A 17,050-nucleotide genomic window follows, 5' to 3' on the forward strand; every position below is an offset into this window, starting at 1 on the left:
GAGAGAGAGAGCTCATCACATGCTTAACGCAGTGCGTTATACATACATAAATACACACTTGTTTGAAAATTAGTGATTCAATTGGGTTTCCTTTTCGTATTAAAAGGAAAAGCGAAGACATTTACTGTGTTTGCATAATTCTCTTCTTTTGTTAGTCAAACGAAAATATTTGTCGACAAACTCTTTTTGTCATACATGTTGTGTATGCGTTCGTACAGATTCAACTGAACTTGAAAAAGTGACAGGGTAACATTATTAAATGTTAAGACGTTTTGTAAAAACAAACTGAAAGCCGCTGAAAGCTTTGTATTCTACTTGGAAATATTTACGTTGAATGTATAATAGACAGGAGTTTTTGTTTCGAATATTAAATTTGACGTGAAAAATACATCTGAGAATGTCATCCGGTTTAGTTAAAAGATAGTTTAAGGTTTGATTAAAAATTTTGTCCATTATGGAGGGCCCCGCGCCCTTACATAAGAGTTGTAGAACAAAGGTTTTCATCTTAAAGCTGAAAACACACGAGCCATCAAAAACATGTTTTCGTCCATGACGAAAATGGTGGAACAAATGAAGTTAGGAAAATCCAAAATCGCAATAGATCATTGTCGACAAACAGAAAACTCAAATTCTCTCAAATTATCTCGTGTGTTTTAAGCTTGTGAACTTGTGTAAACTTGTGTTCTACCACAAAAAGTACGGAATTGGAGAATCAAGTTTACATAAATTTGAACGTTTTGTCACGACACAATACCGAAAACGTACACTGCTTCGTTGATGGGATCGACAATCGTGCTGCATTTTCCATTGTGGTGAATATGGGATTACAATGGAAGACGCAGTATAATTGTCGATCCCATAAACGCAAAATTGCTAGTGTGATTTCGATCTAAAGACACCAGTCATTAGGGACCCAGATGGGAGCAGTTGACTTAATAGAATGAACACAATGAATTTCAAGGGAGAGCAAAATATGGCACCGATTCGATTTTCGTAGCTGACCTTAATCAAGTTTGGTGACTATCTTCTTAAATAAATTGTCATTTTTAAAGACTTGCGCTCACTGCACAAACTCTAAGCTTGCTTAAAGATTTACGTCAAATCAGCCAATCTTGACCACTGTTTTGAATAAATACATGAAAACAAAATCAAAAGTGCGGGGCCAACACTCTCTCTAGCAAACAAACTCTCAGCGCTCTGTGTCAACACATTATTTCTTTGTATTCTACAAACACTATTTTACATTTTGATTGACTACGCTGTAATTTACATGTACTTGACACTTTCACTACCTTAATACAAGTAATTTTTTTGTATTAGCAGAGCAGAACTGGCACGAAAAAGCTCTTGAAGAGCATGAAGAAAATCTGTAAAAATCATACCTCAAAAAATCATTCAGGCATCTCCCAAATGTCCATAGGACTAGTCCGCGCCTGCAAAAGCGCCTTTATGTACTTCGATGCGTTCGAAATCATGTTTACAATATACAGCATGCAGAGTAGAATTGTTATGATGCATAGTTTAACAAGCTGACGCGAATACTATATCTATGTTTGACCTCTTCAGCATGTTATCATCAGCAACAAATGATTTTTATGTTCAAACTTAGTGCTCACATTACAAAATAGTCGTTCGGTAGTGTGACATCAACAGTTCGCTTTGATCGAGGATGCTTAAGTCTCGCAACGTATTTTGTGTCATTTTAATAATCAATTTTGCCTCGGTAATCTACTGTGAAGTTTTACGACAACCACCAACTCGAGTCGATAAATTAGTTTCGGATCATTTTGAAGTGACCGAACAATTGTGGACTTTGGTCGAAAACCGGGCGCCAAATGTTCTGGATGCTGTAAAGGAACTTTTCGATAGCATTCGCAATGATCAATTGAGTGACATGATGTCTTGGAGACACATTTTCTATGTTCATCCGCACGGCAACCAGTTAATGCAACTAACGCTCGACTTGTTCTCGTTGAAGCATAAGATCTCGTATCAAGGTATTGATCCTGAGGCAATAAAGGACGTAGGTGACTTCTACAATGCAACTAGACGAATAAGAAATGATACAACGATGCTCTATGATATCACAGCAAACGATGAATTTTGGCAGGCTGCTCTGGAACGTTCGTTACCGTCGGTAGTGATTAATCAATTTTAGTTAAACAACACTCGGAATTGGTCAGGTCTGACCTATATCTGATTTAATCTGACCTGAATTTACGTGAAATCTGATAATCGTAACCAGTCGCTTCAGTTTGAGGTATTACTGCCAATTCTTTAGGTAAAGCCTGACCGAATCTCAGGTAAATTCAGATCAGATCAAATGGGGTACATTTGTTAACAGGGCAGCTCGTAGCAGTTATTCAGTTTCAAGTCAACCAACGCACTCCAACAACAGGCACAGGCACAAGAACACATTTTTTTAACGATCATTTGGCCTCCTATTTTGTATGGAACGTCCGTAACGCAGTGGCCCATACCAACATAAAAACATAGCTAACGCCGACCCGTACGAAACACCTATTCGTATCAAAAGCCTTTAATGTGAAACTCTTCATAGCTCAATATAGCTGTATATAGGTATATATAGATGTCCATATATGGAATCCCTGAAACCCCTCACACTTAACACATTATTTCCATGTTAACAGAAACTCTCTAAGCATCATTTTTCCCACTTTATATCACTTTTAATAGAATACAATATGGCCGCCGGCAGCCATTTTGTTAGGAGACCGGAAATAGTACCGACGCTTTACATTCGTTAATACCTTTCAAACAAAAAAAAATTCATGAAATTCGGTCAAAATTTACTCGAGATATTGACAAAATACTCCACGTTCACTGTACGGCCGAGTAGCCAGATAAGAGCTCACTCCAAGAGACCTAGCTCACGCTCCGGAGAACATAATTTCATAAACTTTTTTTTCCCTGATTGGTACGGTCAATACCTATCTAATAAAGCTAAAACGAACGAAATATGTTCAAATGTAGCCGACCTACAAGCAAAAACTGCTTGCCGCCCTGTGCCTGTTCCACACCAAGGGGTCTAACTCACGACTCGGTCATCCGATTTCCATAAACTTTTTTTTTTGTCGATCGGTATTGTAAATACCTTTTATTTGACGTATCACTTACAAGTTTAACGTTTAAATGTCCGGAGATATCTTTGAAAAACCGTAAAGCACTTATTGGGCCACAGCTCGGGAGGGGTCGATCCAAAATCACTCATCTTCGAACTTAGCCTGTCTTTTGACATTACCAAACGGGAAAAAAAAAAAGAATTTTCAAAATCGGATTCGTTTTACTCAAGTTATCGTGCAGACAGACAGACGGACAGACGTACAGACGGACATTTTTTTTTTCGCGGATTTGGCATCTCTAGACAACCACAATAGGTTTCCCCTTACTCAGGGAGTCCAATTCGACGTGTTACAAACGTATGCGTAAACCTAAAAAACCGAATTTATATGAGAATTTTGGACTATTGCGTCGTGGAGGCCTCTTATTTAAATTCTGTTCTCGTTCTTCGAGTGCGTTGAGTCAACAGATTCCTGACCGCTGTACCGAACCTTGTCAATTTAACGTTGATTTTTTCCTTTAGAAATTTTCGTGTTGGACTGAGAAATTTGCCTCTCAACAAATGCTCCTACGGCACTACTTTTACATACAAGTTACGTACTTGAGGAACTACTTACGATTCCAACAACTTTACATGACGGCCTACATAAAATTCACTGACGATGCTGACTTTAAATCACTAGCATTGCAGATATCTGAGGAATTCCGTGCGATATATACGTCGCTACGAATTACAGCCAAAAAGTACCTAACATTAGCACCGAAGGATATATTGGATTGTAACACGTGCAGTGATAAGCCTATGAACTACACGACTGTGACAAATTTTCTTCAAGGATTAATTGATAATGAGGCGAATTTGAATCCAGACAGTAGTTGTTCGTCTCAGTGTTCTGATTACAAATACACGAAACACTTTCAGTGCCACCCTCAATCCCTTTGTGGTACGAACGAAGGTAACAACCTTCGTTGCAACGGTGTTATTAGAGATTGTAGCGACGTCGACACTAGTTTTTTCGGGTCATCCTTTGCCACTGCCGATGCGGATCTATGTTTGAATGACGTAAGAAACTTTCGTTGAAATTGATGTTTTGTGCATACGTGATTGAGACACATCTTCCATTTAACATTGAACTATAGCATGATCCGACTCGTCGATATGATGGCATCAAAATTGATGGCGAATTGGTTGCTGGAGATGATAATGAGCCTTGTCAAAAAATCGTAAATGTAAGTCGAAGCAAGATGTGAGTATGAGGCTAAAGAATTAAGTCCGATGATGCGCCACTTTGTTTTGCCCGCGTAAAAAATTTCAATTTCGTTTCTGAATCTGTTACTTCTGTTCCTCTATCCGTTTCTCTGATTTCTCTCATTTCGTGTGCTATTTCAAATGGCAAATGAGAGTAAACAGAGAAAAGCAGAAGACCACCTTAGATACGAAAGTGGGATTTTTTACGTGTGCAAAACAGTACACTTTTGCATCTTTATCTAGGCAAAGTCATGGTGGAGTGGACTCTATAGATGTACGAATTGTTACTGTTTCTGTGATGAAAATACCACCATTTCGGAACGACATTTTAGCTTAAGAGACGTTGTGTCCAACATCCAAGAGAACAGGTAGGAAGCTAGGCTACAACAACACTTTTCAAGATTCAGAAAATCTCTCGATCAAACTTGCAGAGTCATAACTGATGTCAGGATGAACAAAATCAACGGTGTCATACAGTTTGAAATCAAAGAGAGTTTTTTACGTCCATTTGCTGACACATTTAAAAGCGATGATTCAGGAATAGTTGACGGATGGCTGTCTGCGCCTGCATTTTCTGTTACAGCTCCAAATGTAACGAAATCAGTCGATTATTACGAATTGACTTATGAAAATCGGTCGATGAATTTAGATGAAGTTAAACTTCCCAATGGTCTTGTGCTAACTGGAATCCGGTTTTGTGTGAAAAACGACCGTTTAACGATTGAAGTTCGTGGAACTGCCTTTGATTATACGACCGGGGTATTGGAACATTTAGAGGACAGCAAGTGGTACTCTAATGTTAAGGGATCAAATGAATTCCTTTTTGATCCTTTGCACAAGCCCCGGAGGACGCATCTTTATGAAATTGTCTCTGTCACCAATTCGTATTTCAATTTTCGTCCAAGTGATTACGCTGTAGACATCGGACAAACTACGATTCCATTTATTGAAGTCCATTCGACCGAATCGAGATACTCGGGAGCACTGGCTGGTGTGGGTCTGCAGTACAAGAGTGGCAAAAGTACCAACAATTTTAAAGGTTACGTCCTTTCTGGTCACTATGTAACTACACAGTTAATAGCTTACGACGTCGTACCACACTTTTAGTTGTAAATTGGTTTGTTGCATCTTGCGGAATATGAAATAAAGATTGACTTCAGCCGCTTCACTGAAGCTGGTCTGTTAGATAAAGTAAGCTGAGTTGTGGAGTTTGTAACGAACAGGAAGAATCTTTTTCCTGCACGACAAATGCACAAAAATATGAACGTGTCCTTTCACTATTTTGATAATTCCGTTTTCGAAGATCAAGAATCAGTCGGATGGGTTGCAATTGTCATGTTACTAATGACCAAAAAGGTGCCCCTCAGGTAAATTAAGTCGGCAGTGAGTTAGAGGACATCCATGAATTCTGTCAGCACAAGAAAGGGGAGGGAGTTCGGACTCTAGTCTAAAAAATTGAATTTTCTTTTGTTCTCGGGCAGAGGAGACATGGCAATTCGAAAAACGTTCACAAAGCCAATTACGTAATAGTTCGAATTTCTGGTCTTCAAAATGTGACGATCACTGCATGTCAAGTTATCTAAGTCTTAAAAACGACTGATTTATGCTTGTAGGATCATATTAGGCTTGATTTCCACTTACCAAAAAAGTACTCTGTGTATACTCACGGTGAGCTTGAAAAAGGTCTAAATAAAAAAGTCGTTGCATACGAAATTTTTTTATGGATAATTATTAAGGACCATGCGTCGAGTTTATATCAATTATTAGCAAAAAAAGTTAACGGTACTTTTTTGAGAAAAGTCAATTTGAAAATATTGCCAACCCTACTGAAAGTTTTTGACTTGTGAAAGTCAATATATTTTGATGCCACATTCACCACTTGATAGCCTCACGTCTTACCTTTACAACGACACCTCATTCGCTATGATCCGAACTGCATAGACCATTCTATTAGAGCTGACCCACCAATAACTGGTGCTACTCAAAATGTTATTAAGAAAGTATTTTTAGACCCGTACGAAGTACTGGGGTCTTATAGGTTTACGCATACGTTTGTAACACGTCGAATTGGACACCCTGAGTAAGGGGAAACCTATTGTGGTTGTCTAGAGATGCCAAATCAGTGAAAAAAAATGTCCGTCTGTCCGTCTGTCTGTCAGCACGATAACTTGAGTAAAACGCATCCGATTTTGAAAATTCTTTTTTTCCCGTTTGGTAATGTCAAAAGACAGGCTAAGTTCGAAGATGAGTGATTTTGGATCGACCCCTCCCGAGCTGTGGCCCAATAAGTGCTTTACGGTTTTTCGAAGATATCTCCGGACATTCAAACGTTACACTTGTAAGTGTTACGTCAAATAAAAGGTATTTACAATCAGGCATGAGCGCCGACGGAGAAACCTCGGCGGCGGCTAGCCGAAAAAATTTCTCGGCGGCGGCGAAAAAGTCGGCTTGAGCCGGCTTAAAACGGCTCGGCTGGAGGTTCCTTTTAACTTTTTTTCAAAATAAAAACGTTTAGATAAATTCATGGAAAATGAACTAGTAAGCATGAAAATGAAATTGTACGGAAAGCGAAAATTAGGTTGTTCAAAGTGCAAGTGGAACTGGTCTTGTTACAAGCAAGTCTCTAAGTCTAAGGTTCACTAACACGTCAAGTTTTATTGCCTCAAAACTTGAACTAAATGGAAAATCATGCTCCGGTACACTCAATTAACTCATTAAGAAAATGGTTTTCGATAAGAAATCGAAAGCTCACGAAAATCAAGTAAAAATTGAAATGAAAAAAAATCGAGAAAATTCGCAAAGATCGATAAAGTTTTCTTAAATTTGTGAATTAACTGATTGTGCGCCTTCGGCTCGTTCCGCAAAGGTCATACTTGCCAAAACAACAAACTTAGAAGCGAGGACGTAATATACCATTCTGGAAAATTCATGAAAATTCAAGAAAATTTTCAAAATTTTCTTAATTTTGTAAAAAAAAATCAAAAAGTACTTGAGCTGCTTAGGATCAGCAGGAATCTCCGTTTTCAAAATTATTTCACCCATTCACCTTTCGAAATCTTTATTTCATTTTCCAGCCGTTTCAAGCCGGCTTGAGCCGTGTTTTTGGCACCGGCTCAACTGCGGCGCGGCTTGCTCAAAAATGGCCGGCGGCGGCTTAATCGACGGCTTATTTTCGGCGGCGCTCATACCTGTTTACAATACCAACCTACAATGGTCCCAATAATCTCACCTGAACGCAAAATAGCCAGAAATAAATCTAAAATCTCTTTATACGTCTGAGTTCTAGAGCTGGGAATGACTGGGATAAGTGCATTCCTAGGAACCAACCTACAATGGTCTCAATAATCTCACCTGAACGCAAAATAGCCAGAAATAAATCTAAAATCTCTTTATACGTCTGAGTTCTAGAGCTGGGAATGACTGGGATAAGTGTATTCCTAGGAACCAACCTACTATGGTCTCAATAATCTCACCTGAACGCAAAATAGCCAGAAATAAATCTAAAATCTCTTTATACGCCTGAGTTCTAGAGCTGGGATTGATTGGGATAAGTGTATTCCTAGGAACCAGCCTACTATGGTCTCAATAATCTCACCTGAACGCAAAATAGCCAGAAATAAATCTAAAATCTCTTTATACGTCTGAGTTCTAGAGCTGGGAATGACTGGGATAAGTGTATTCCTAGGAACCAACCTACTATGGTCTCAATAATCTCACCTGAACGCAAAATAGCCAGAAATAAATCTAAAATGTCTTTATACATCTGAGTTCTAGAGCTGGGAATGACTGGGATAAGTGTATTCCTAGGAACCAACCTACTATGGTCTCAATAATCTCACCTGAACGCAAAATATCCAGAAAGAAATCTAAAAACTCTTTAAACGCCTGAGTTCTAGAGCTGGGAATGATTGGGATAAGTGTATTCCTAGATTTTTTTTTCAAATAATAACAAGAAGAGCGCTAATAATTTATCACAACGCTTAAAACTGAAAATAAAATTCTTTTTAAGTGGTTCCAAGCGAATGGGTTACAAGTAATTTTTTTGTATTAGCAGAGCAGAACTGGCACGAAAAAGCTCTTGGAGAGCATGAAGAAAATCTGTAAAAATCATACCTCAAAAAATCATTCAGGCATCTCCCAAATGTCCATAGGACTAGTCCGCGCCTGCAAAAGCGCCTTTATGTACTTCGATGCGTTCGAAATCATGTTTACAATATACAGCATGCAGAGTAGAATTGTTATGATGCATAGTTAACAAGCTGACGCGAATACTATATCTATGTTTGACCTCTTCAGCATGTTATCATCAGCAACAAATGATTTTTATGTTCAAACTTAGTGCTCACATTACAAAATAGTCGTTCGGTAGTGTGACATCAACAGTTCGCTTTGATCGAGGATGCTTAAGTCTCGCAACGTATTTTGTGCCATTTTAATAATCAATTTTGCCTCGGTAATCTACTGTGAAGTTTTACGACAACCACCAACTCGAGTCGATAAATTAGTTTCGGATCATTTTGAAGTGACCGAACAATTGTGGACTTTGGTCGAAAACCGGGCGCCAAATGTTCTGGATGCTGTAAAGGAACTTTTCGATAGCATTCGCAATGATCAATTGAGTGACATGATGTCTTGGATACACATTTTCTTTGTTCATCCGTACGGCAACCAGTTAATGCAACTAACGCTCGACTTGTTCACGTTGAAGCATAAGATCTCGTATCAAGGTATTGATCCTGAGGCAATAAAGGACGTAGGTGACTTCTACAATGCAACTAGACGAATAAGAAATGATACAACGATGCTCTATGATATCACAGCAAACGATGAATTTTGGCAGGCTGCTCTGGAACGTTCGTTACCGTCGGTAGTGATTAATCAATTTTAGTTAAACAACACTCGGAATTGGTCAGGTCTGACCTATATCTGATTTAATCTGACCTGAATTTACGTGAAATCTGATAATCGTAACCAGTCGCTTCAGTTTGAGGTATTACTGCCAATTCTTTAGGTAAAGCCTGACCGAATCTCAGGTAAATTCAGATCAGATCAAATGGGGTACATTTGTTAACAGGGCAGCTCGTAGCAGTTATTCAGTTTCAAGTCAACCAACGCACTCCAACAACAGGCACAGACACAAGAACCCATTTTTTTAACGATCATTTGGCCTCCTATTTTGTATGGAACGTCCGTAACGCAGTGGCCCATACCAACATAAAAAAAATGAATTTTTATGAGAATTTTAGACGACTGCGTCGTGGAGGCCTCTTATGTTCTCATGCCTGTTCTTGGAGTGCGTTGCCGTAACGCATATGCAGTGGGTGCCAACATAAAAAAAACCGAATTTATATGAGAATTTTGGACTATTGCGTCGTGGAGGCCTCTTATTTAAATTCTGTTCTTGTTCTTCGAGTCCGTTGAGTCAACAGATTCCTGACCGCTGTACCGAACCTTGTCAATTTAACGTTGATTTTTTCCTTTAGAAATTTTCGTGTTGGACTGAGAAATTCTCCTCTCAACAAATGCTCCTACGGCACTACTTCTACATACAAGTTACGTACTTGAGGAACTACTTACGATTCCAACAACTTTACATGACGGCCTACATAAAATTCACTGACGATGCTGACTTTAAATCACTAGCATTGCAGATATCTGAGGAATTCCGTGCGATATATACGTCGCTACGAATTACAGCCAAAAAGTACCTAACATTAGCACCGAAGGATATATTGGATTGTAACACGTGCAGTGATAAGCCTATGAACTACACGACTGTGACAAATTTTCTTCAAGGATTAATTGATAATGAGGCGAATTTGAATCCAGACAGTAGTTGTTCGTCTCAGTGTTCTGATTACAAATACACGAAACACTTTCAGTGCCACCCTCAATCCCTTTGTGGTACGAACGAAGGTAACAACCTTCGTTGCAACGGTGTTATTAGAGATTGTAGCGACGTCGACACTAGTTTTTTCGGGTCATCCTTTGCCACTGCCGATGCGGATCTATGTTTGAATGACGTAAGAAACTTTCGTTGAAATTGATGTTTTGTGCATACGTGATTGAGACACATCTTCCATTTAACATTGAACTATAGCATGATCCGACTCGTCGATATGATGGCATCAAAATTGATGGCGAATTGGTTGCTGGAGATGATAATGAGCCTTGTCAAAAAATCGTAAATGTAAGTCGAAGCAAGATGTGAGTATGAGGCTAAAGAATTAAGTCCGATGATGCGCCACTTTGTTTTGCCCACGTAAAAAATTTCAATTTCGTTTCTGAATCTGTTACTTCTGTTCCTCTATCCGTTTCTCTGATTTCTCTCATTTCGTGTGCTATTTCAAATGGCAAATGAGAGTAAACAGAGAAAAGCAGAAGACCACCTTAGATACGAAAGTGGGATTTTTTACGTGTGCAAAACAGTACACTTTTGCATCTTTATCTAGGCAAAGTCATGGTGGAGTGGACTCTATAGATGTACGAATTGTTACTGTTTCTGTGATGAAAATACCACCATTTCGGAACGACATTTTAGCTTAAGAGACGTTGTGTCCAACATCCAAGAGAACAGGTAGGAAGCTAGGCTACAACAACACTTTTCAAGATTCAGAAAATCTCTCGATCAAACTTGCAGAGTCATAACTGATGTCAGGATGAACAAAATCAACGGTGTCATACAGTTTGAAATCAAAGAGAGTTTTTTACGTCCATTTGCTGACACATTTAAAAGCGATGATTCAGGAATAGTTGACGGATGGCTGTCTGCGCCTGCATTTTCTGTTACAGCTCCAAATGTAACGAAATCAGTCGATTATTACGAATTGACTTATGAAAATCGGTCGATGAATTTAGATGAAGTTAAACTTCCCAATGGTCTTGTGCTAACTGGAATCCGGTTTTGTGTGAAAAACGACCGTTTAACGATTGAAGTTCGTGGAACTGCCTTTGATTATACGACCGGGGTATTGGAACATTTAGAGGACAGCAAGTGGTACTCTAATGTTAAGGGATCAAATGAATTCCTTTTTGATCCTTTGCACAAGCCCCGGAGGACGCATCTTTATGAAATTGTCTCTGTCACCAATTCGTATTTCAATTTTCGTCCAAGTGATTACGCTGTAGACATCGGACAAACTACGATTCCATTTATTGAAGTCCATTCGACCGAATCGAGATACTCGGGAGCACTGGCTGGTGTGGGTCTGCAGTACAAGAGTGGCAAAAGTACCAACAATTTTAAAGGTTACGTCCTTTCTGGTCACTATGTAACTACACAGTTAATAGCTTACGACGTCGTACCACACTTTTAGTTGTAAATTGGTTTGTTGCATCTTGCGGAATATGAAATAAAGATTGACTTCAGCCGCTTCACCTGGTCTGTTAGATAAAGTAAGCTGAGTTGTGGAGTTTGTAACGAACAGGAAGAATCTTTTTCCTGCACGACAAATGCACAAAAATATGAACGTGTCCTTTCACTATTTTGATAATTCCGTTTTCGAAGATCAAGAATCAGTCGGATGGGTTGCAATTGTCATGTTACTAATGACCAAAAAGGTGCCCCTCAGGTAAATTAAGTCGGCAGTGAGTTAGAGGACATCCATGAATTCTGTCAGCACAAGAAAGGGGAGGGAGTTCGGACTCTAGTCTAAAAAATTGAATTTTCTTTTGTTCTCGGGCAGAGGAGACATGGCAATTCGAAAAACGTTCACAAAGCCAATTACGTAATAGTTCGAATTTCTGGTCTTCAAAATGTGACGATCACTGCATGTCAAGTTATCTAAGTCTTAAAAACGACTGATTTATGCTTGTAGGATCATATTAGGCTTGATTTCCACTTACCAAAAAAGTACTCTGTGTATACTCACGGTGAGCTTGAAAAAGGTCTAAATAAAAAAGTCGTTGCATACGAAATTTTTTTATGGATAATTATTAAGGACCATGCGTCGAGTTTATATCAATTATTAGCAAAAAAAGTTAACGGTACTTTTTTGAGAAAAGTCAATTTGAAAATATTGCCAACCCTACTGAAAGTTTTTGACTTGTGAAAGTCAATATATTTTGATGCCACATTCACCACTTGATAGCCTCACGTCTTACCTTTACAACGACACCTAATCGCTATGATCCGAACTGCATAGACCATTCTATTAGAGCTGACCCACCAATAACTGGTGCTACTCAAAATGTTATTAAGAAAGTATTTTTAGACCCGTACGAAGTACTGGGGTCTTATAGGTTTACACATACGTTTGTAACACGTCGAATTGGACTCCCTGAGTAAGGGGAAACCTATTGTGGTTGTCTAGAGATGCCAAATCAGTGAAAAAAAATGTCCGTCTGTCCGTCTGTCTGTCTGCACGATAACTTGAGTAAAACGCATCCGATTTTGAAAATTCTTTTTTTCTCGTTTGGTAATGTCAAAAGACAGGCTAAGTTCGAAGATGAGTGATTTTGGATCGACCCCTCCCGAGCTGTGGCCCAATAAGTGCTTTACGGTTTTTCGAAGATATCTCCGGACATTTAAACGGTAAACTTGTAAGAGTGTTACGTCAAATAATAGTATGTTGTGTTACAAGTATTGTAATGTTGATTTTTTCAGCACTAGACCCAAGTTTTCCGTACGAGCGGAGCGAGTAAGGAAAATTGGGTCGTGTGTTGAAAAAATCTCATTACAATACGTGTAACACATCATGCTTTGTGCCAACCGAGAATTGAAATAGACAAACGCACAAAAATTCAGAATTTTCATTGTAAACAATCACTCTTCGAATTTGATCGATCACGTTGCTTTGCATTTTTTTTAAACGAATGCTGTAATAACTCATACGAATTTCATTTCAACACTGGTTTGAGTGTTGTAATAAGCCATGAAAACGGGTGTTGTAATTTTGGACATTTCAATCTAGTTATCGATATTGAAATCCGTCGTATTTCAATTCTCGGTGGCACAAAAGGTATTTACAATCAGGCATGAGCGCCGACGGAGAAACCTCGGCGGTGGCTAGCCGAAAAAAATTTCTCGGCGGCGGCGAAAAAGTCGGCTTGAGCCGGCTTAAAACGGCTCGGCTGGAGGTTCCTTTTAACTTTTTTTCAAAATAAAAACGTTTACATAAATTCATGGAAAATGAACTAGTAAGCATGAAAATGAAATTGTACGGAAAGCGAAAATGTAGGTAGATTAGGTTGTTCAAAGTGCAAGTGGAACTGGTCTTGTTACAAGCAAGTCTCTAAGTCTAAGGTTCACTAACACGTCAAGTTTTATTGCCTCAAAACTTGAACTAAATGGAAAATCATGCTCCGGTACACTCAATTAACTCATTAAGAAAATGGTTTTCGATAAGAAATCGAAAGCTCACGAAAATCAAGTAAAAATTGAAAAGAAAAAAAATCGAGAAAATTCGCAAAGATCGATAAAGTTTTCTTAAATTTGTGAATTAACTGATTGTGCGCCTTCGGCTCGTTCCGCAAAGGTCATACTTGCCAAAACAACAAACTTAGAAGCGAGGACGTAATATACCATTCTGGAAAATTCATGAAAATTCAAGAAAATTTTCAAAATTTTCTTAATTTTGTAAAAAAAAATTCAAAAAGTACTTGAGCTGCTTAGGATCAACAGGAATCTCCGTTTTCAAAATTATTTCACCCATTCACCTTTCGAAATCTTTATTTCATTTTCCAGCCGTTTCAAGCCGACTTGAGCCGTGTTTTTGGCACCGGCTCGGCTGCGGCGCGGCTTGCTCAAAAATGGACGGCGTCGGCTTGATCGGAGGCTTATTTTCGGCGGCTCTCATGCCTGTTTACAATACCGATCGACAAAAAAAAAGTTTATGGAAATCGGATGACCGACTCGTGAGTTAGACCCCTTGGTGTGAAACAGGCACAGGGCGGCAAGCAGTTTTTGCTTGTAGGTCGTCCACATTTGAACATATTTCGTCTGTTTTAGCTTAATTAGATAGGTATTGACCGTACCAATCAGCTAGGTCTCTTGGAGTGAGCTCTTATCTGGCTACTCGGCCGTACAGTGAACGTGAAGTATTTTGTCAATATCTCGAGTAAATTTTGACCGAATTTCATGAATTTTTTTTTGTTTGAAAGGTATAAACGAATGTAAAGCGTCGGTACTATTTCCGGTCTCCTAACAAAATGGCTGCCGGTGGCCATATTGGATTTTAATAAAAGTGATATATCTTGGGAAAAATGGTACTCAGAGAGTTTCTGTTAACATGGAAATAATTTGTTATGTGTGTGGGGTGTTTCAGGCATTCCATATATGGACATCTATATATATATCGATATTCACCTATATTGAGCTATATAATAGCATATTCATCTGTGAAATGTTTATTTATAGGAAAATATAGGTAAATATAGCGGTATATGGCTGTTTAAATAGCGTGGTAAATTTCTGCCATGTATAGAAGACCAACTAATACTTCCACCTTTCCACCTGGCATAATGTTTGTAAAACTGGTCTTTCTAGTCCGTCCCTTTATTTTAAAACAAAATAAACACATTTTTTCGCGATTCTCCTCGTGAGAATCAATTTTCCTCAGTACACTTCTATCCATCCATGGCAGAAATTTACCACGCTCGTTCTAAACCCTATTTTTTGCGCGCTCATGTGATTGTAAAGGCTCACATCAACTACGTGCCCACACTAACGGTTTAAAAACACATTGGCGTCACAGAATTCGACAAATTATTTTAGGCATTTAAGAACTTCCACTGAGAATGGTTGAATCGTAAACTGGTAAGCAATAGTAATGGATGTAATCAAACATATTTAACGTATTGTACAAAAATAAACGCAAATCCAAAGAAAATAGAGTAAAAAAATACTTTCTTGATCAATTTAATAACATTTTGAGTAGGACCAGTTATTGGTGGGTCAGCTCTAATAGAATGGTCTATGCAGTTCGGATCATAGCGAATGAGGTGTCGTTGTAAAGGTAAGACGTGAGGCTATCAAGTGGTGAATGTGGCATCAAAATATATTGACTTTCACAAGTCAAAAACTTTCAGTAGGGTTGGCAATATTTTCAAATTGACTTTTCTCAAAAAAGTACCGTTAACTTTTTTTGCTAATAATTGATATAAACTCGTCGCATGGTCCTAAATAATTATCCATAAAAAAATTTCGTATGCAACGACTTTTTTATTTAGACTTTTTTCAAGCTCACCGTGTACTTGACAGGTCGCTCTCTCACGGCTCTTTCACTGAGTACTTTTTGTTGAGTGGAAACCATACTTTACACAAAGCAAATGAACCTGTTATGGATCTGTAATCCAGAACAGAGAAGTTTGTGAAAATTTCGTTAAACTGCTCAGTTTTCTCAGATCTCGTCAAACAACTACAACTGAATCTATTTTCTGTTGACTACCAACACACTCGTGGTCGTTATTGCGGTACTATATTTTTGAAAAAGGATTCTGCTAGAATCTACATCAAAAGTAAACTAAAATCCATTATTTGAAAAACGCACGAATGTATGCTTTTCATCAAAGCATCGATGCTGTGTAAACCAATTAGAGAAAATAGACTAAATAAGTGGTTACTACACGTATGTACATATGCACTGCGAATGTAAACGTACGGATCCAACTGCTTTACACAGATTTATTAAAGTTTCAATAACTGAACGCAATACATTTAGTGATTGCAATGCAAAAAAAATGATTAAAACTTTTTGAAAAGAACGTCTGAAAATTCTACCAATGTTGTAACATTGCCACTCATACACACACACACACCATTTATATTTATGGAAATATAACTTCGGTCTTCGTTATAATTCATGTCCTCCGTAATATGTGCATGAGATGAGATATCCTATATATGACTTTGGGAAAAAGGTTTTCAGTAAATTGAATATCACAGAAACAAACTGGAAAGAACAAAGTCTCTCGTATGAATTATTAACCAACTTCATCATTATAACGCAAGAATAAAGCGATATTGAACTTACAATAGCGCTGAAGATTGTGGGTGGAGTGTTCATAAGCCATTGAAAATTTAATTCAATTTAATTCGAGTACATCAGTTCGTTGTTTTATCTTTCTGACATAAAATTTACTGTATTTACCAGCACAAAGGACTAGCAGGAGAATAAGTTTTTGAGGCTAATTAAGTTCTATGAGAGAACTTGTTCCACTCATATAATAAAGTAAATTCAATAGTGGTAGACGGTACAGTAATGCCTGCGTTTTTAGCAATAAATCCTGAAACTGATAGTATATGGTATGTTGCGTTTAACTGACGTGATAATGCTGGAAATATTGGTACGAAATCTTCAACTTTTCCGTTTACTTTAAGCCACAGGATATTTTACTACATTTATTGTAAAATATCTATGTGCACACCCGTCGCACAAAATGAAAACTCTCTAAATGTTGCCATTTAGAAGACTTTTACCAACGGTTTTATCACGTTTTCACAGCACGGGGTTTCTTTACTTTGTTGTTTGTAACGGTATACGACTTAAGGTATGCGTTCGAGTTCAGTTTATATGTTTGCTGCCGGATTTCAAAATAAATGTTTTATGCATGAAAATGGTATTGGTCTGTTTGTCTTAAAAGTTTTCCTATCCTTTTTTTGATAATGCGAAATAAGCTCGTATGTACATCAAATAAGACGGAATTAGGTAGTTGTCGTTCTATTATTCTGCATTTATGTTGAAGGATCACAACTAAGTTAAAATTTCAGAACGAGGTACA

General features: G+C 38.1%; 2 protein-coding genes across 2 annotated transcripts; both read left to right on the forward strand.

The window, feature by feature from the left end:
- The first annotated feature begins 1,645 nt into the window (after positions 1-1,645).
- Positions 1,646-5,487, forward strand: LOC119079166. The gene is made up of 5 exons (XM_037186981.1): positions 1,646-2,137; positions 3,605-4,144; positions 4,222-4,311; positions 4,574-4,698; positions 4,762-5,487. The coding sequence occupies exons 1-5, from the start codon at positions 1,670-1,672 to the stop codon at positions 5,435-5,437; spliced, it is 1,899 nt and encodes a 632-aa protein (XP_037042876.1). The 5' UTR covers positions 1,646-1,669; the 3' UTR covers positions 5,438-5,487.
- A 3,209-nt stretch (positions 5,488-8,696) lies between these two features.
- LOC119079164 lies at positions 8,697-11,695 on the forward strand. The gene is made up of 5 exons (XM_037186980.1): positions 8,697-9,197; positions 9,814-10,353; positions 10,431-10,520; positions 10,783-10,907; positions 10,971-11,695. The coding sequence occupies exons 1-5, from the start codon at positions 8,730-8,732 to the stop codon at positions 11,644-11,646; spliced, it is 1,899 nt and encodes a 632-aa protein (XP_037042875.1). The 5' UTR covers positions 8,697-8,729; the 3' UTR covers positions 11,647-11,695.
- The last annotated feature ends 5,355 nt before the right edge of the window (positions 11,696-17,050 follow it).

Source organism: Bradysia coprophila, unplaced genomic scaffold, assembly GCF_014529535.1.
Source record: "Bradysia coprophila strain Holo2 unplaced genomic scaffold, BU_Bcop_v1 contig_297, whole genome shotgun sequence".
Taxonomy (NCBI): Eukaryota; Metazoa; Arthropoda; class Insecta; order Diptera; family Sciaridae; genus Bradysia; species Bradysia coprophila.